Here is a 14,164-nt window from a genome sequence, read left to right as displayed (position 1 = left end):
ACCTTTATAGGCTTTTGCAGTCAACAAGGCATGGATGTTTTCTTCAGGGAGAACCTTAATCTTTGAAGGGTTTTATCTTATTATTAAAAAAACAGGTTTCTACATACTTTCATATGTTACCTCCCAAAATCCCAAGATGAATAATGGATATATTTTCCTATAGCTAATCAAAAGTCCTGAACAAATAAAAGCTTATCTTTGAGCAATATTTTCCATTTCATTCTAAATATTCTAACTAAAATTTACCTAATTAAGTAGATAAGGGAAATGGAAATTACAGCAAAAAACCTCAGTATCTACTTGCTAAACATCACAGAGAGATAATTTTTGTTAGCAAATACCATATTTATACATCTCTATTGTTTTACACATCTACCGGTAGATGGTGCCTTGGTCTGTCTGGAAAAGAAAACCCTATACAATTGGCACATCAGTTACAGGAGTTCTTATCTCAGACATTCAAGTAACACACGAATTAAAACTACATTTCACTGAGGACTAATTGTCACTTAATTAGGTGTTTTGGTTCCCTTAAATCATCAGCTGAACTACTAGCAGTGCTCCAGCTTTCTGAGAAGTGTATCAACTATATTAAATATTTACAGATATTCTGGTGGCTCATATTAGATCTTTTCTAAGGTGATTGGAAAAAGGAATATACCAGGGAGAGTCATGAAATTAACATTTACATTTATTGGAGAGGTGTAGAAGTTGGTACAATACGGCTGGCAACCTTGTTCTAGTATATTTTAAGACAAACGTTAACAGCTCTACCAATATTTGTCAAAGGAAAAAAGATATAATCTAATCATCAGAAAACACCTCCTCATTTTAGCAATGCTTCAGGATTCACAGGAAGCAATTTGGAAAATGTTATATTGCATTTGGGCAGATTAAGCTTTTTGGGAATATTATACAGTGTTATGATTTATTCTCCACACAATTGGCCTTGCAACTACAAGGAAATAAATTATATATATTGTAAAGAGTCAATTTTCCAAGGCAAGAACCAGTAGGTTTCTGGTATTACATTTGGCTACCTCAGAAAGAAAAAAGGTAATCATAATTACTGTAACAGTCCACATTTGGGTAGTAATTTTCACCTACTTCATATAATGCAATAATTACACATGTAACAGATATAGCTGTAACAATGCAGCTACAACACAGAATTTTTAACAATGGTGTTTAAGGTGTTGAAACACAGAACAGAGTTTAGTTTCAGAATCTAGTACTGAAAGAAATAAATCTTTACCTCCACGCTGTTGTCCCACTGGTTTCAGTTTATAAATAATTTTGAATTCCTTCATTTAGTGGAGGTTGTTTTTTTAAAATAACTCTAGAGCAAAATCTCTATTTACGTTGAATTGAGAAACAATGAAAACCTCTCTTCATATATTTTAATCAGAAAAAGGAAACAATCCTATGCACGATATAAATCTGAACCTCCAGACTTTTCTTCTGTCAAACAAACTATATGTTTCCACTCTGCCATGCCCAGAGAGGTAATTAGATGAGCCACTTTGGCAGAATATCGAAGTGCAAATATATCATGAGCTGTTACCAAAATCTCTGTTTCTTTAGATCTACATTCCCCTACTTCATAATTGTCAGCTAATTCCCTTACCGTCCAACTTAATGCCTAAAGTCAAAGCATAAAGCCTGACAAAATACTTAACACTATACTACGACTTTCCTTCAAAATCTTTTCCAAAGCACTGTATACTACTAAATCTGTTATTACCTGAATCACTTATTTCTTGTGTTCAGATAATGCACTTGCATTTGCTTTTCTCCAGTCTTGTGGTACTACCCTCCTGCTTTTGGTCCTGCAATTTCACATGTCACTTCCTTCAGATTCTAGGCCTGATATTTCCTGTTGCCTAGTCTGAGCACGTTAAGCTCAAGTTTTCTGTCCAATTCTGCTGAGGATAATTTTCATAAATATATGTTAATCATTATTATTATCAATTCTAACTTTTCACTATGATCAACATCATCATCCATGTTGAAAACTGGAGCTAAGTATACATTTTTTACATTTTAGGTTATACCTCAGTCATCTATAATCTAACCCAGCCTGTACTGCTAAATGCCGCCTTCTCCTAAATTTGGGTTTTTGTTTGGTGTGGGTTTTTTGGGGGTTTTTTTGGTTGTTTTTTTTTTTTAATGTTCCAAAAGAATTTCACACTCCTTGCAGAATTGTAGCTAAATGGTGGTTTGGTGGATTTCCCAGGTTTTCGTTCTCGGTATACTACCGTCAGACCGCTTTTTAAGAGGGATTTTATATTTACTGTAAGAAAACTTCAAAGTCATTTTGGAAGCTAATGTGTCCACTTCATCATCAGTACCTGTTGAGTGTTTCAAGAATTATAGTGTCTTCACACATAGCTATATGCTCTTACTAAGCAGCTTTTATGAAAACCATTAAGGCACTTAGAAATTGAAATGTTCACCATAAATCATAGAGATTAAATTTAGGTATGCAAACACTGACAGGAGGAGGTTCTATACAAGCACCGTTATATGTGGATAAATACACATTTTCCAAGCAAAGATTCCAGAATGATGACCTTGGCAAAATTTGGAAAGGTTTTAAAAACCAGAAAGCTCTGATTTCCATTTGTTAATTTAGTAATTAGGTTTGTGCTGCTGTTGTAACTTCTAATGGCAGTGACTGACAAGTGTTACTTCTTGGAGCTTTTACAATAGTATAAGTCATTTGTGAAAGTTAAAAATTCAAAATTAAGTCTGAAACAAAAAAAGCTGAAATAAATTACGCTACACAGCAAATTTTATTACAAAAGTAGATTTGCTTCTTGATTTACATTACTCTCCTCCTTTGGTTGCTACAGGCTATTAACAGGGGAAAGAAAATCGATTCTGAAACAGGAGCCAGTAAGCTGAAAGAACACTAGTTTTCCCTTTTAACAAAAAAAAAAAATCCCTTGAAAATTTATATATGAAGTAGTTTTGATTATTTGTTGTGCTACATACAAATAAAATGTAAATCTTCACCACAATTTATTATTCTGTTCTGGCATACGAACTATTACAGGGTGCCAAGGATAGTTTTCCTCAGAAACAACAGTGCAGAAAAAGAAGAATGCAACAGTATGCTACTAAAGCTTGCAGTAGGCTTGTTTAAGAATAATTAAATTCCTTCTTTCCAACACATTTGGGCATTCTACATGTACACTAACATCATGTCTAACTTTGCTGTAACAATAATTGTTCTATGCTATGGAAATATGTAAGGGATTAACTATTCCATGATCAAAAATTATTAACAAGGGTTTTTTTTGTTAAATAGAAACCTAATTTTGCCAGGCAGTGCTTTGCTGCTGAGGTTGAACCTTATAATTTAAACTGACCCTCCCAATTAAAATTAAGACACTTGTGAATATTTCATTTACACTTGGGGGAGGAAAGGAAATAACTAGTAGAACAGTTATTACCTCTTGATACAGCTTTAAAGCTGGTAGAAAATTTTGCTGCTCAGGCACAATTTGAGATCAGACTTACAAGCCTGACAGTTATAAAAAGAGATACAGGTGTATGAAAGCAGCTGATCTGCAAGCAGGAATGCTATTGCTGTCCTTAGGGACAGAGTACATCAACCAGAATGCCAGAGCAGCATTTTAAGGGTATTTGCTTGTTTCATATGCACTTGTTACTTTTCAGAATATGGGAGCAACTGATGAAAAAAAAGGAAAGACATCTGTTACCAGCTTCAATGACAAAAATCCCTTGCCATAAAATTAGTTTCCTGAGACGGAAGAACATGTTGTTACTGCTGTTATTAATATTTGCATAGCTGTCAGAAGCCCAAGCTTTATGATTGCTTACTACTTCAGGGACCACTGACCATTATTTGAGGTGCTGGCTACAGTCTGAGTTACTGCTTTTCAATAAATGTTACAGCCTTCAAATTTCCATTACCAGTGGAGTCTGAATTATATCTACTCTCAAAATAAAATAAAAATGAGCAGAAGCAAGTTATAGGGCTTTGCCACAAATTCTGTTCAGAAATCTAGCCTATTTAAGACAACAGCATTTTCTCAGAGTCCTATTTAACAGGTACGTAAGGCATGGTACACCTAAAGGGCTGGGACTGTCAAAGACACTCAGTCAAATGTAGGGATAATATGTCTGGATGGTAAATCATGTCCCATTACTTGGACAGTTGAACCCTCTAATAAGAAACATACTTCACACAGACTTCCTCTGAAAAGGTGCAAAAACTACTGTTGCCTATGAAAGTCTGGAACAGCTAAGGCCATGGCTCCGTATTCATCCTTACTTTCCAGTCAACTCTTCATTACAGGAAATGGAGAAGAAAGTGTGGTATAAACTCTTCCAATAATTTAACAGGAAAATATCCAACATTTCTGTGCCAGCATATAACTATTACTTACTTCTGAGAGAAACTGCTAGCTGTCCATGTCATACCCAGTAACAGGTCTATTTGTGAAAACAGCTCTAAGCTGAAGATGTCCTATATCACCATCTTTCTAATGACCCCTTATGCAACTATGTCACATTTCTGCTTCTCCTTTGATGTCAGGGAATGCTTTTAGCATCAGGAAATTTAAATGCAGCATTTTCCCCTGAGGCCTGCAGGGCTCTCTTCCTGACTGAGCCCCCAGCTGTGTGCCCGTAGCCATTATGGACAGAAGAAGGGTGCTGACTAATGGCAACCTAGAGTACAATCTTATAAAAAGAGCAGGACTTCATCTCAAACTGAAAACTTCCTACATAATTTCTATGATTTGTAAGTATTTCACCGCTATACAGTGCTGAAAATCTTATATTCTGAGGTCATTAGGCTCACCTGTGACAAAAATAAAATGGGTCACTGGGTAGTTGCTGGCAAGGTTATCACAGACCAGCACATCTTCAGGAAACTATGGTATGGACACAAACATCACATATCCTTTATTCAAAATCAGGCAGTCATATTTCAAAGGAGGATATTTTTGTGTTAGAATCACCAGGGATTTGTTAAGATTTAGGAAAAAAACTCCAAGCTTGCTGAATAGCTAACATGCATAATAAAAGTACTTGAGGAAGCAACTGTGAGTCATTGATCCAAATAAACAATCACCTGCTGGGATGTACAGTTTTTCCTTGTAGTCATGAAAATCTTGAAGACAAATGAATGCAAAAATAGAGATAATATAGGTGACTTTGACAGAAAATGAAACTAGTGTCTTGTATAATGAGGCCTGCTGTTCTTTCTCCTACAGAAAATGAAATGGTAAGAGCAATAACTCCAACACCAACTGCCAAATCTTCCCAATGAAAGACACAAGTAATCTTAGCTCCAGTGCCAGCATAACAGGAGGCATAAAACGACAGTAGTGAAATGCATATCAACAACATAACTTGAAATATTAGTTACTAGAGAAATAAGGTCACTATTTCTGCTTCTTTAGGAACTCTATATAATCTGCTCTTGACAAGTCACAGTGATTAATGTAAATACAGGAGGCAGGTACTCAGATTGTATCTGAAAAATGGTAGATGTGCTGAAGTGAGTATTTAGTCCTCTACAGAAGTATTGTGTAAAACACATGTGCCAAATTTCATGTTGCTATTACTCCTATGAACAGACTACTTCTCTAGGAAGTCATGCTAACTTCCGTTGCTCTAATAGGATGAAATGAAACCTTCATTACTGAGTTGATACAAAATATCACTACATTTTTAACCCACATGATCTGACCAATGCAGCATGACTGCATTAGTAGAAAGGACCATGATGCAGAGAGTTGGTGTCTAGGACCATTTATGCATAGGCCAACTTCCATGACATCCAAAGCCCTGCACTAGAACACGGAGCTAACTCCCTAAGCACCACAGAAAGGCAAAAGCAGCTAATTCAGGAAACTAATTTCTAGACCATTTGAAAATTAATTCATATAGAAGAGTTCCCCATCCGAAACCAGAGCTCAAATCCATCATCAATACCTCGACTCTCCTGAAGAGTCCTTTAATCAGTATAACATTATCATCGTTTTTGTAAGAATTATCGTGCTTTAAATGGATGCTCTCTAGTAGAGAATAGACTGGTATCAATCACTTTTGCATGTTGTGAAGGTGAAATCTGGTATATTGAGAGATGTAGAAGATCATATTTATGAGAACTGTGAACCCATTTAGTACTGCCCCAGGAAGCTTTAGCTTCTGGATAGGGATGAACACTCTCTTAACCCTAAGTCCTAGGGTGGCTCATATATTTTTAAAATTTCTGTTATATACAGAATTGTAAAGCTAAACATATACAACTAAACTCATTTTCTCTGAAAAGCTCCCTACTCTGTTTAACATTTGAAGATCTTACCTACAGCTAGAGCACCAAACGTAAGAAATCTATATGGGTAATGCAAACTTCAGATATTTCCTTGGAATAGAACAAATCACAGCATTAAAACGTTGAGAGATAAATAATAATAATCTTGTTGATTTGGGAAGGCAAATCCAGAGGACAATATTAACATCCTGAAACAATTTCTGTAATTGAACCTTAGCATTCCTTTTCCACTGCATAGAAGTGGAGTGATTTGATTTGTAGATGGAAGACCTTTTTTTTATTAAAAGTTACCAGGACAGAAAAGGAATACTCAATAAAGAACTGTCTAGACTGATGAATTTTAATGTGCCTCAAAAATAAACACACAAAAAAAATCTGTGCAACTGTGGCAGATAAGGAAAAGTAAGGGATGTAAACAATGATCACGGATTCCCTTTGTCAAGCATTGAAACATGTTGCCATTAAGGTGTTATGCTGCAGAGGAAATGGCACAGGAAGGAGCTGCGATCTGCTGACATCTGACACAGAGTTGCACATCTTCAGAATACATCACCTTAATAATGTTTGTCTTACAACAATGATATAGGCACCTTCCAATCTTAAAAGGTGAAAGGAGTGTGTAATGCATTTACAGCTTAAATTGCTTCATGGGTTTGTTTAGGAAGGCTATTTGGCAATTGAAGTTGTTCTATCCTTAGAAAGTGGGATTGGTGAGTGTAAAAAACACCCCTAACATGAAGAGTAAAAGAAAGCAGTTAACCTTCAGGGTTGTTTGTTTTAATATAAAATAGTACATGCATAAATGTTAATAAGTTACACAAAATCATCCTTTGACATTGTGTAACTCATACTCACAGTTAACACTCATGTATTATTAAGAAAAGTCTGGCTTTACTTCACACAACACAGGGATAATATTCCTCTGCCAGTATACTTAGAAGATGACTCTCTAATCCAGGAGGCTCCTCAGCAGATGACTTTATCATATATATATATATACACACACATATATATATATGATACAGGCTCTGTATTTTATAAAAAAAGGGTTTGGGGTTGGTTTTTTTTTTTCCACCAAAATGGAAATCTGTAGAATATTTGTAATTATATTAACTGGCAAGTATTTTGATCTTGTTCCGGTTTCCTGAGCAAATCACTAGGAATTATGAAATTTTATTATCATTTTAACAATTTAATTTTTAAGAATTAATTCTGTAAGGGAGCTGTATCCCAAAGCTGGTCATCCACACAAAGCTCCGTCACTGGTGCAGGGACACAGATTTTACAAATGCATCTATAGTAATGGTAACTATAAATATTGCTGAAACTTCGAGGGGGGGACACACCACCAACCACCACTGCACTGATTTTTTTTTTAAGTCTGCCACTGTACAGTATCTCACTATTCCAGAAAATACTCAGCGAAATTTATTTCATTGAAGTCAAAGAAAAGTATAAATTCTAACCAAATACACTTAGCGTTAACTGAAGTTTGCAATATTACAATATGATATAGACATTCAACCTTTAAGAAAATCAGAGGCTAAGAAAGCTAATGACTGATGAATGATTACACACAAATATCTAGGTACGTATATACATATTTTTATGCCTTTTTTATGTATACATCTAAACGCATAAGGCAAATTACAAATGAACATTTATGTTCAATAATTTTATATTTAGATTTTAAAATCTATGGTCGGAAGTATGATTCACTACTGAAAGCACAGTTGTTAAACAGAAAATATATGTGCATGCAACTAATTGCAATGCAACCAATATTATTTCTGTACTTCCTTTATGAGTAAAAACATGAAATTCAGTGTAAAGCTAAGATGTCAACATCTTCATAAGCACAAAAGAGACATACTAACCTGTATTTTGATTGGCCAGGAGAAATTGCTGACATAGACATAGAAAGTGATGTTTGGGTTGCTCCGAAAGTTAAATTTTTCACAGGAAAAGCTATCTCTGTATTCCTTAATATTAGCCTTAGAAACAACAGGAATCTCTTCTCCAGATATTGTTCCAGCTAAAAAAACCCAAACAAGCAAACAAAAAAAACCCACCACATAAAACCATATGTAGATATATATATTTATGACAAATATCAATCATCATTAAAGGTGCCAAAGTAAATTTGCACAAACAAATTTCTTAATTTTGGTGTCTTCATTTTACAACTTTAATAACCCTTTATTTTGCTTTACATCAGGTATATTTCATATATGTACAGAGAATTCATAGAAACTCTTACGCTGGTTTCAAAAGTTTATGAATTAATCATAATACTGACAGAAGTTACAGGAATTTCAGAAGAAAGATGTTATTGTCAGCTAAACAGATAGTGCGCTTTCCTCCAGGAATTTACATTCCGTTTCAATAAAAACTCATAGGTTAATAAAGCCTGAAAGTGAATTTGTCCAGATCTCGCATTATTGCTGTAGAGTTTTAATTATTCATAAAAGCTTTAATAACATAGCTACTAATAAACATGTAACATCTTTTGCGAATATATGGGTGACAGTGCTAAGTTAAAATAAAGGTATAAATAGAATTTACTAACTATAGTATGTTAAAATACTTCAGAATTACATTGATGAAGAAATTAATGAGTTTATATAAGACAAACTCTGAACATTCTTTTAAAAGATTTTAGTTTTTATTTTAGTATGATTTTATTTTAAGCATCATGCTTCCCCTTGGATGTGTTTTCAGAAAGTCAATAGAACCAATTCAGAGAAACCATCTAAAGCTTTTCTTCCTTGTTCTTAAAACAAAGAAGAGTAATGGGGTTCAAAGTTGGAGAAAAATAGATAAGCAGCTCCTTTTATCAGCATACACAGAAGAACTTTATTGTTTGATATTAATGTTAAGGTTAATAATTAAATTTTTAACTTGAACACTGAAACAAAGAAATAAAATCTCAGTCTCTGCAGTAGTTAAGGAAGCAATTTATCTTAATTAAAATCACAGCATTTCATAACACTGTCATTTTAAAAATTTAAATAGACTACAAGCTTTTCCTACCAAAGTAATTTTAATTGAATAGGAGAGAAAGTTAACATATTAATGAAGCTTTGTTCAGATTGCAAATTACCATCTGAGGTTTCAATAATATAATTAACAATGGCATAATGATAATGGCAAAAGAACATATTTGGTAAAGTTCTATTATCAAAATTAGCAACAAAGAGACAATCAGGTTAAAACAGCTTAAAGGATCATGAAATCATATGGGAAAAAGTCATCATACCAAAATTCACCCTCACCTGTAGAACCAATAGACCATGTAATATTGAGGTTGAAGTTGTTTGATGCATTAATCGATATATCCAAATTTTTATTTGACTGTATAAAAAAAAGAAAATATATTGAAGTCAACAAAATATATCATAACGTATTGAATACAACTCTATTGCACATAACTGAATAAAGCCTTCTAATGGTCTTCTGGTTTTCATTTTAAACATAAATAGCAATAGTAACAGTTCAGAGCCAAAGGCAATTCTATTTTTTTCTTCAGTAAGAACAGGGTACAAGTAAGCATTGAACTACACCAGCTATCTTTTCAGACTGTGATAAAAATAATGAAACAATTTTCTTCATAAAACTAAACCAAAATACATGGCAAATGGCTACATTTTTATTACAATTCAAAAATTACTTCTCTCATCTGCTAATAAAGATTACCTAAATGAAGGGTAAACTACTTTAATTCATATCAGGAAGATACTAAAACTTATTATCAATGTGAACAACAATAAAATAAACCAGCTGATAATTTCTTTGGGTATTAGTTGATCTGAAGTACATCTACCACCTAGAAAGTTTTATCAGTGAATGCACTGGAATAATTTTATGTTTTTAAAATATCTGGAATATCTCTGATACCTTACAGGCACTGGGCAAACTTTTAATCACGGTCAGATACAAGGGAAATTTTAATCATGACTCTCCAAAACTTGTCTAAAGTTAGTAACATTTCCTTACCTGTTCTGGATTTGCTATAAAGTTTATGGCAGTGTGATGGCGATCATCCTCTTGTAATAAGCTGAAGGTAAACTGGTAATCAATCAAAAGACTGTCTGTGGGCAAAGCAGAATGTAAAAATAAAGTAGGATGAAGTGTATACATATTTTAAAAATATTATGCAAGCACCTAAAAATTTACTGTTCACTTTTATTTTAAAAAGCATGGAGTAATCTACAAGTCAGAATTATTCACATACATTTCACTGTTTAAGTATTTGCACTATAATGTCTTGAAGCAATAAAAAAATAAAACAAAGTAGTAACAAAAAAGTAATCACAAGGAAAATAACTAAATTAAGAAACAGATTCTGTCAGAGAGTCAGAGCAGCTATTACACACAACTAGAAATAATTATTAAGTAATTATTCCAAAATACAGCATCAAGCATGGTTAGAGTGTTATCAGTTCCCCAATTTCAGTCCAAAATAATTATTCAAATATTCTGTTTAAAAATGCATTTAAATATATTAACTTTACAGTCATACACTTTACTGTGTTATCTAAATCGTTCACACAGTTACACATTTTAGAATTACTAGTTTTAAAGTTTTGGGAAAAAAGTTGCTTCTGCAGTAAAATTTATAGCATGAAGCCATGATACTATAGTAAAAAAGATTGCTAATAATAAAGTGGTACAGTGGAATTTTGAATAGAAATTATTTGACTACCAAGCACATCCTTTCTAAATTAGAAAATCTCTTACAATTCTGGCAAGTGGCAAGTGATATTAACTTTTCATACAAAAGAAACAAGTGGCAGTTTAGTATTGACTCAGAAAGATTATATTCCACTTCCAAATGATGTTTGTTCTACACATTTTTCTTTCAAGCCATGAAAGAAATGGAGTCTGCCAGGCAGTCCCAACTCTGCCACTTCTGTCACTGCGCACCGACAGTGCTCCCCTGCTGACCAGCTACAGTTGGCATCGGTGCAGAAGGGAGAAAGGGCCGGCCGGCCTCAGATGACCCAAGCCATGCTTAACCCTTCCTGGAAGGAGCATAAAATGATTAGGACAAGTCAGAAGACATAAGTTTTGAGCCAACCCATTGTGTTCCTGAAATTGGAGGGATGAGATTAACCCTTAGTTGGGTCATACCACTAGGAGTGACTGAAAAGGAACTTTTCTGCAGGCGGTGGTGGGTAGGGCTGGGTGGGGGTGGATTCGTCAAGGTGAGACAGGTTTCCAACACCTCCGTAATGGAATAAAAAGACCCAGTCACCAGGGATGACTGTTGCTGCAATTCATAGCAGACGCCATGTAGAATCCCAGCAGGCAATGTTCAGTGCAGTCAGACAGTCAAGAACCAGCAGCGCCCTCAGAGACTTATATTGTGTCAGCAAATTAATCATCCTTGTGCAACAGTCGGTTGTGAAACAGAGGTGGGCGCGGTGGATGGATCTTGCATACTCTGTTACAGGGGCAGATATGTTAAGATCTAACAAAATTAATCTTCTAACTCTTTGACCATTTCAGTTCTGCAGAGATCAAAAGATTCTGGTTTTTCCTCTGTCACAGGAAACAAGGAGGTACCCTGTAGTTGTACATGATTCAGATTATTATATTGTGTGTGTTAAAATATGGTTAGATGCAAGTCATCTTTGATGCTATATCCTAGTGAATAACTTGGAAGCCCTATTTTGATCCCTCTCAATGACATTCTACTGGTCATCAACACCACATGAGCAGTGCCTAACAAATAAAAAATATGTAATCATGAAAACAAAATCAGGAAATACAAAGAGTGAAAGATCAAGTCAAAGCAGGAAAAAGCTGCATCAGCTGAGTCAGTTGGACTCAGTAGTTTGCTTAATGCTGACCATCACCTTTTCTGCAGCAACACACAATCTGGAAAAATACACTCCATTGTATCCTCTGGGAAGCCTAACAGGAGAAAAAAGTCATCTTGGTCAGTGAAGCAGAAACACAGCCCACTGTATTGCCTTAATGGTTAAAGAAAATGGTGGTGAGTTTTTTGGTGTGGTTTTTTTTGTTAGAAAATAAAGGAGTTACATGAAAGGCATTACCATGACCTTCGAAACTGAGAAGTCCACTTTCTCTATTATTAGCCACCACAGTTCCTTTATTCAAATAGGAATAAGTTGATCTAGATTTCTTAGATAATGCATTTTGATCAGGTATTTGTAAGCTTATAAAGGTAAAAGATGAAAAAGCATTAAATTGAAAGACCCCATTTACTTATTAATACTACTCTATTAGTACTACTCTACACTTTTATATCTATGCAAATCTAATTAACTCATTGACTTTATTAGTAGCATTGTGCCATATCTACATATTTAACAGTAAGATTACCATTGCACCAGAACATATTTAAAGGTAGCAAGACAACAAAAGATGGCAAGTAGAGATTGAACCATATTAAAGGGATTAATAAACTCTTTAACAATAACGAGTAGCAAGGCCAAAAGGCTAGGAATAACGTATAAATATGCTAAATCTCCTGATCTGGTCAACTTGGCGTCCCATGAAATACGAATGACTGCTTTAGCACAAATCTTTGCAAACAGAGGTATTGTAACAGAGGTATTGTATAGTGGGCAAGCACCACGGCATGAGCTGCTACGGAAATTCTGGCTACTGCAAAGGCTACAAGATGCAAGCATTGCAGACAGGCCTCCTAGACAAGATAATGTTGATTTGCTGACAATATAGGGAAAATGACCATTTGAAAATGTCATAGTCATCTTCCAAGCCCAGAATGTGCTCTCTCAGAGATGCAGAGTATCAGCCAAAGACCAACATATACAAATATACATATATACCAACATATACGAATGAACAATTTTTCTGCACGCAAGTTTCAAAAATTTCAAAGTAATTTCTTAGTCATTACTTTTTTTCTGGGGTTTGCTTTTGTTACTTTTGTTTTGTTGTTGTTTTGTTTGCTTGCTTTTTAATTTATGTTTTACTTGCTAAAAGCCAAGAAAATAGGAACTCATTTTTCAAGGAATGAAGGAAAAGTCCTTACATTAATAAGATGTTAAACTATACAGGTCTTCATAACTTTACCATCGGTAACAAATCAGAAAAATACTGCCTTTTTTTTTTTTTTTACTGCATTTTTACCTACAATACAGTTGAAACACTAAGTCACGAAAAACAGTAATTGGTTATGTATGGCACCCTTTGTACTCAAGATATCCCAAAGTATTTTGTGAAGCTATTAATTAGTAGTCACTCCATTAATAGTATCAAAGATAGTTATATATCCACACAGTAGCCATTATCTCCTCTGTATTACTCAAAGAGCCCTGAACAACGCAGCTTCTCTTATTCAAGATCACTTTTGAGAGCCAACACATGAAACTCCCCCTGGGATTCCTCAAAGGTGCCAAAGGACCTTTAACTTATGCCAAGACAGCCATACAAAATGGGAAGAGATGATCTTCACCAAGCTATTCAGAAGGAGCACCTTTCATAGCACTAATGGACATAAATTATAAAGTTTTTATTCCAGAGAGACCTACAGTAGAGAGGGACAAATCATTAAACCTATCTTGGCCACATGCTGCAAAGCAGAAATGTATTATCTCTTCATAGATTATCCTAATTCAGGGAAGACACCTGAAGTGTGTACGACTTGAATGAAGCAGAGGGCACTGCCTAATGCAATTATACAATTCAACGGCACAAATGAAGTCAGGTGTAGATGAAAGAGCTGTCACTGAGCAAACACTCCTCATCTTTTTGAGGACTGCACAAGTATGCGGAAGAAGTTTCACAGCCTGGAGGAAGGTTTATTTTCATAGTGAAGATACTTCTGGTTGGCCAAACTTTGAGAAAGATCTG

The 14,164-nt window shown here is 34.7% G+C and overlaps 1 protein-coding gene across 3 annotated transcripts in view; it reads right to left on the bottom strand.

Annotated features, from left to right (window-relative positions):
* ATRNL1 (attractin like 1) overlaps window positions 1–14,164 on the bottom strand; it is a 522,986-nt gene that overhangs the window by 294,157 nt on the left and 214,665 nt on the right. For all 3 annotated transcript variants that reach the window (XM_075107503.1, XM_075107501.1, XM_075107502.1), the window contains exons 22-24: window positions 10,313–10,407; window positions 9,592–9,670; window positions 8,194–8,351 (exon numbers count right to left, since the gene is read on the bottom strand). In XM_075107503.1, the coding sequence (XP_074963604.1) occupies window positions 8,194–8,351; window positions 9,592–9,670; window positions 10,313–10,407 (332 nt within the window). The remainder of the gene's footprint in view (window positions 1–8,193; window positions 8,352–9,591; window positions 9,671–10,312; window positions 10,408–14,164) is intronic.

The sequence above is a fragment of the Phalacrocorax aristotelis genome, chromosome 12, assembly GCF_949628215.1.
Source record: "Phalacrocorax aristotelis chromosome 12, bGulAri2.1, whole genome shotgun sequence".
Classification (NCBI taxonomy): Eukaryota; Metazoa; Chordata; class Aves; order Suliformes; family Phalacrocoracidae; genus Phalacrocorax; species Phalacrocorax aristotelis.
Note: the sequence above shows the minus strand (reverse complement) of the source record. Positions and strands in the feature narration are given on the sequence as shown.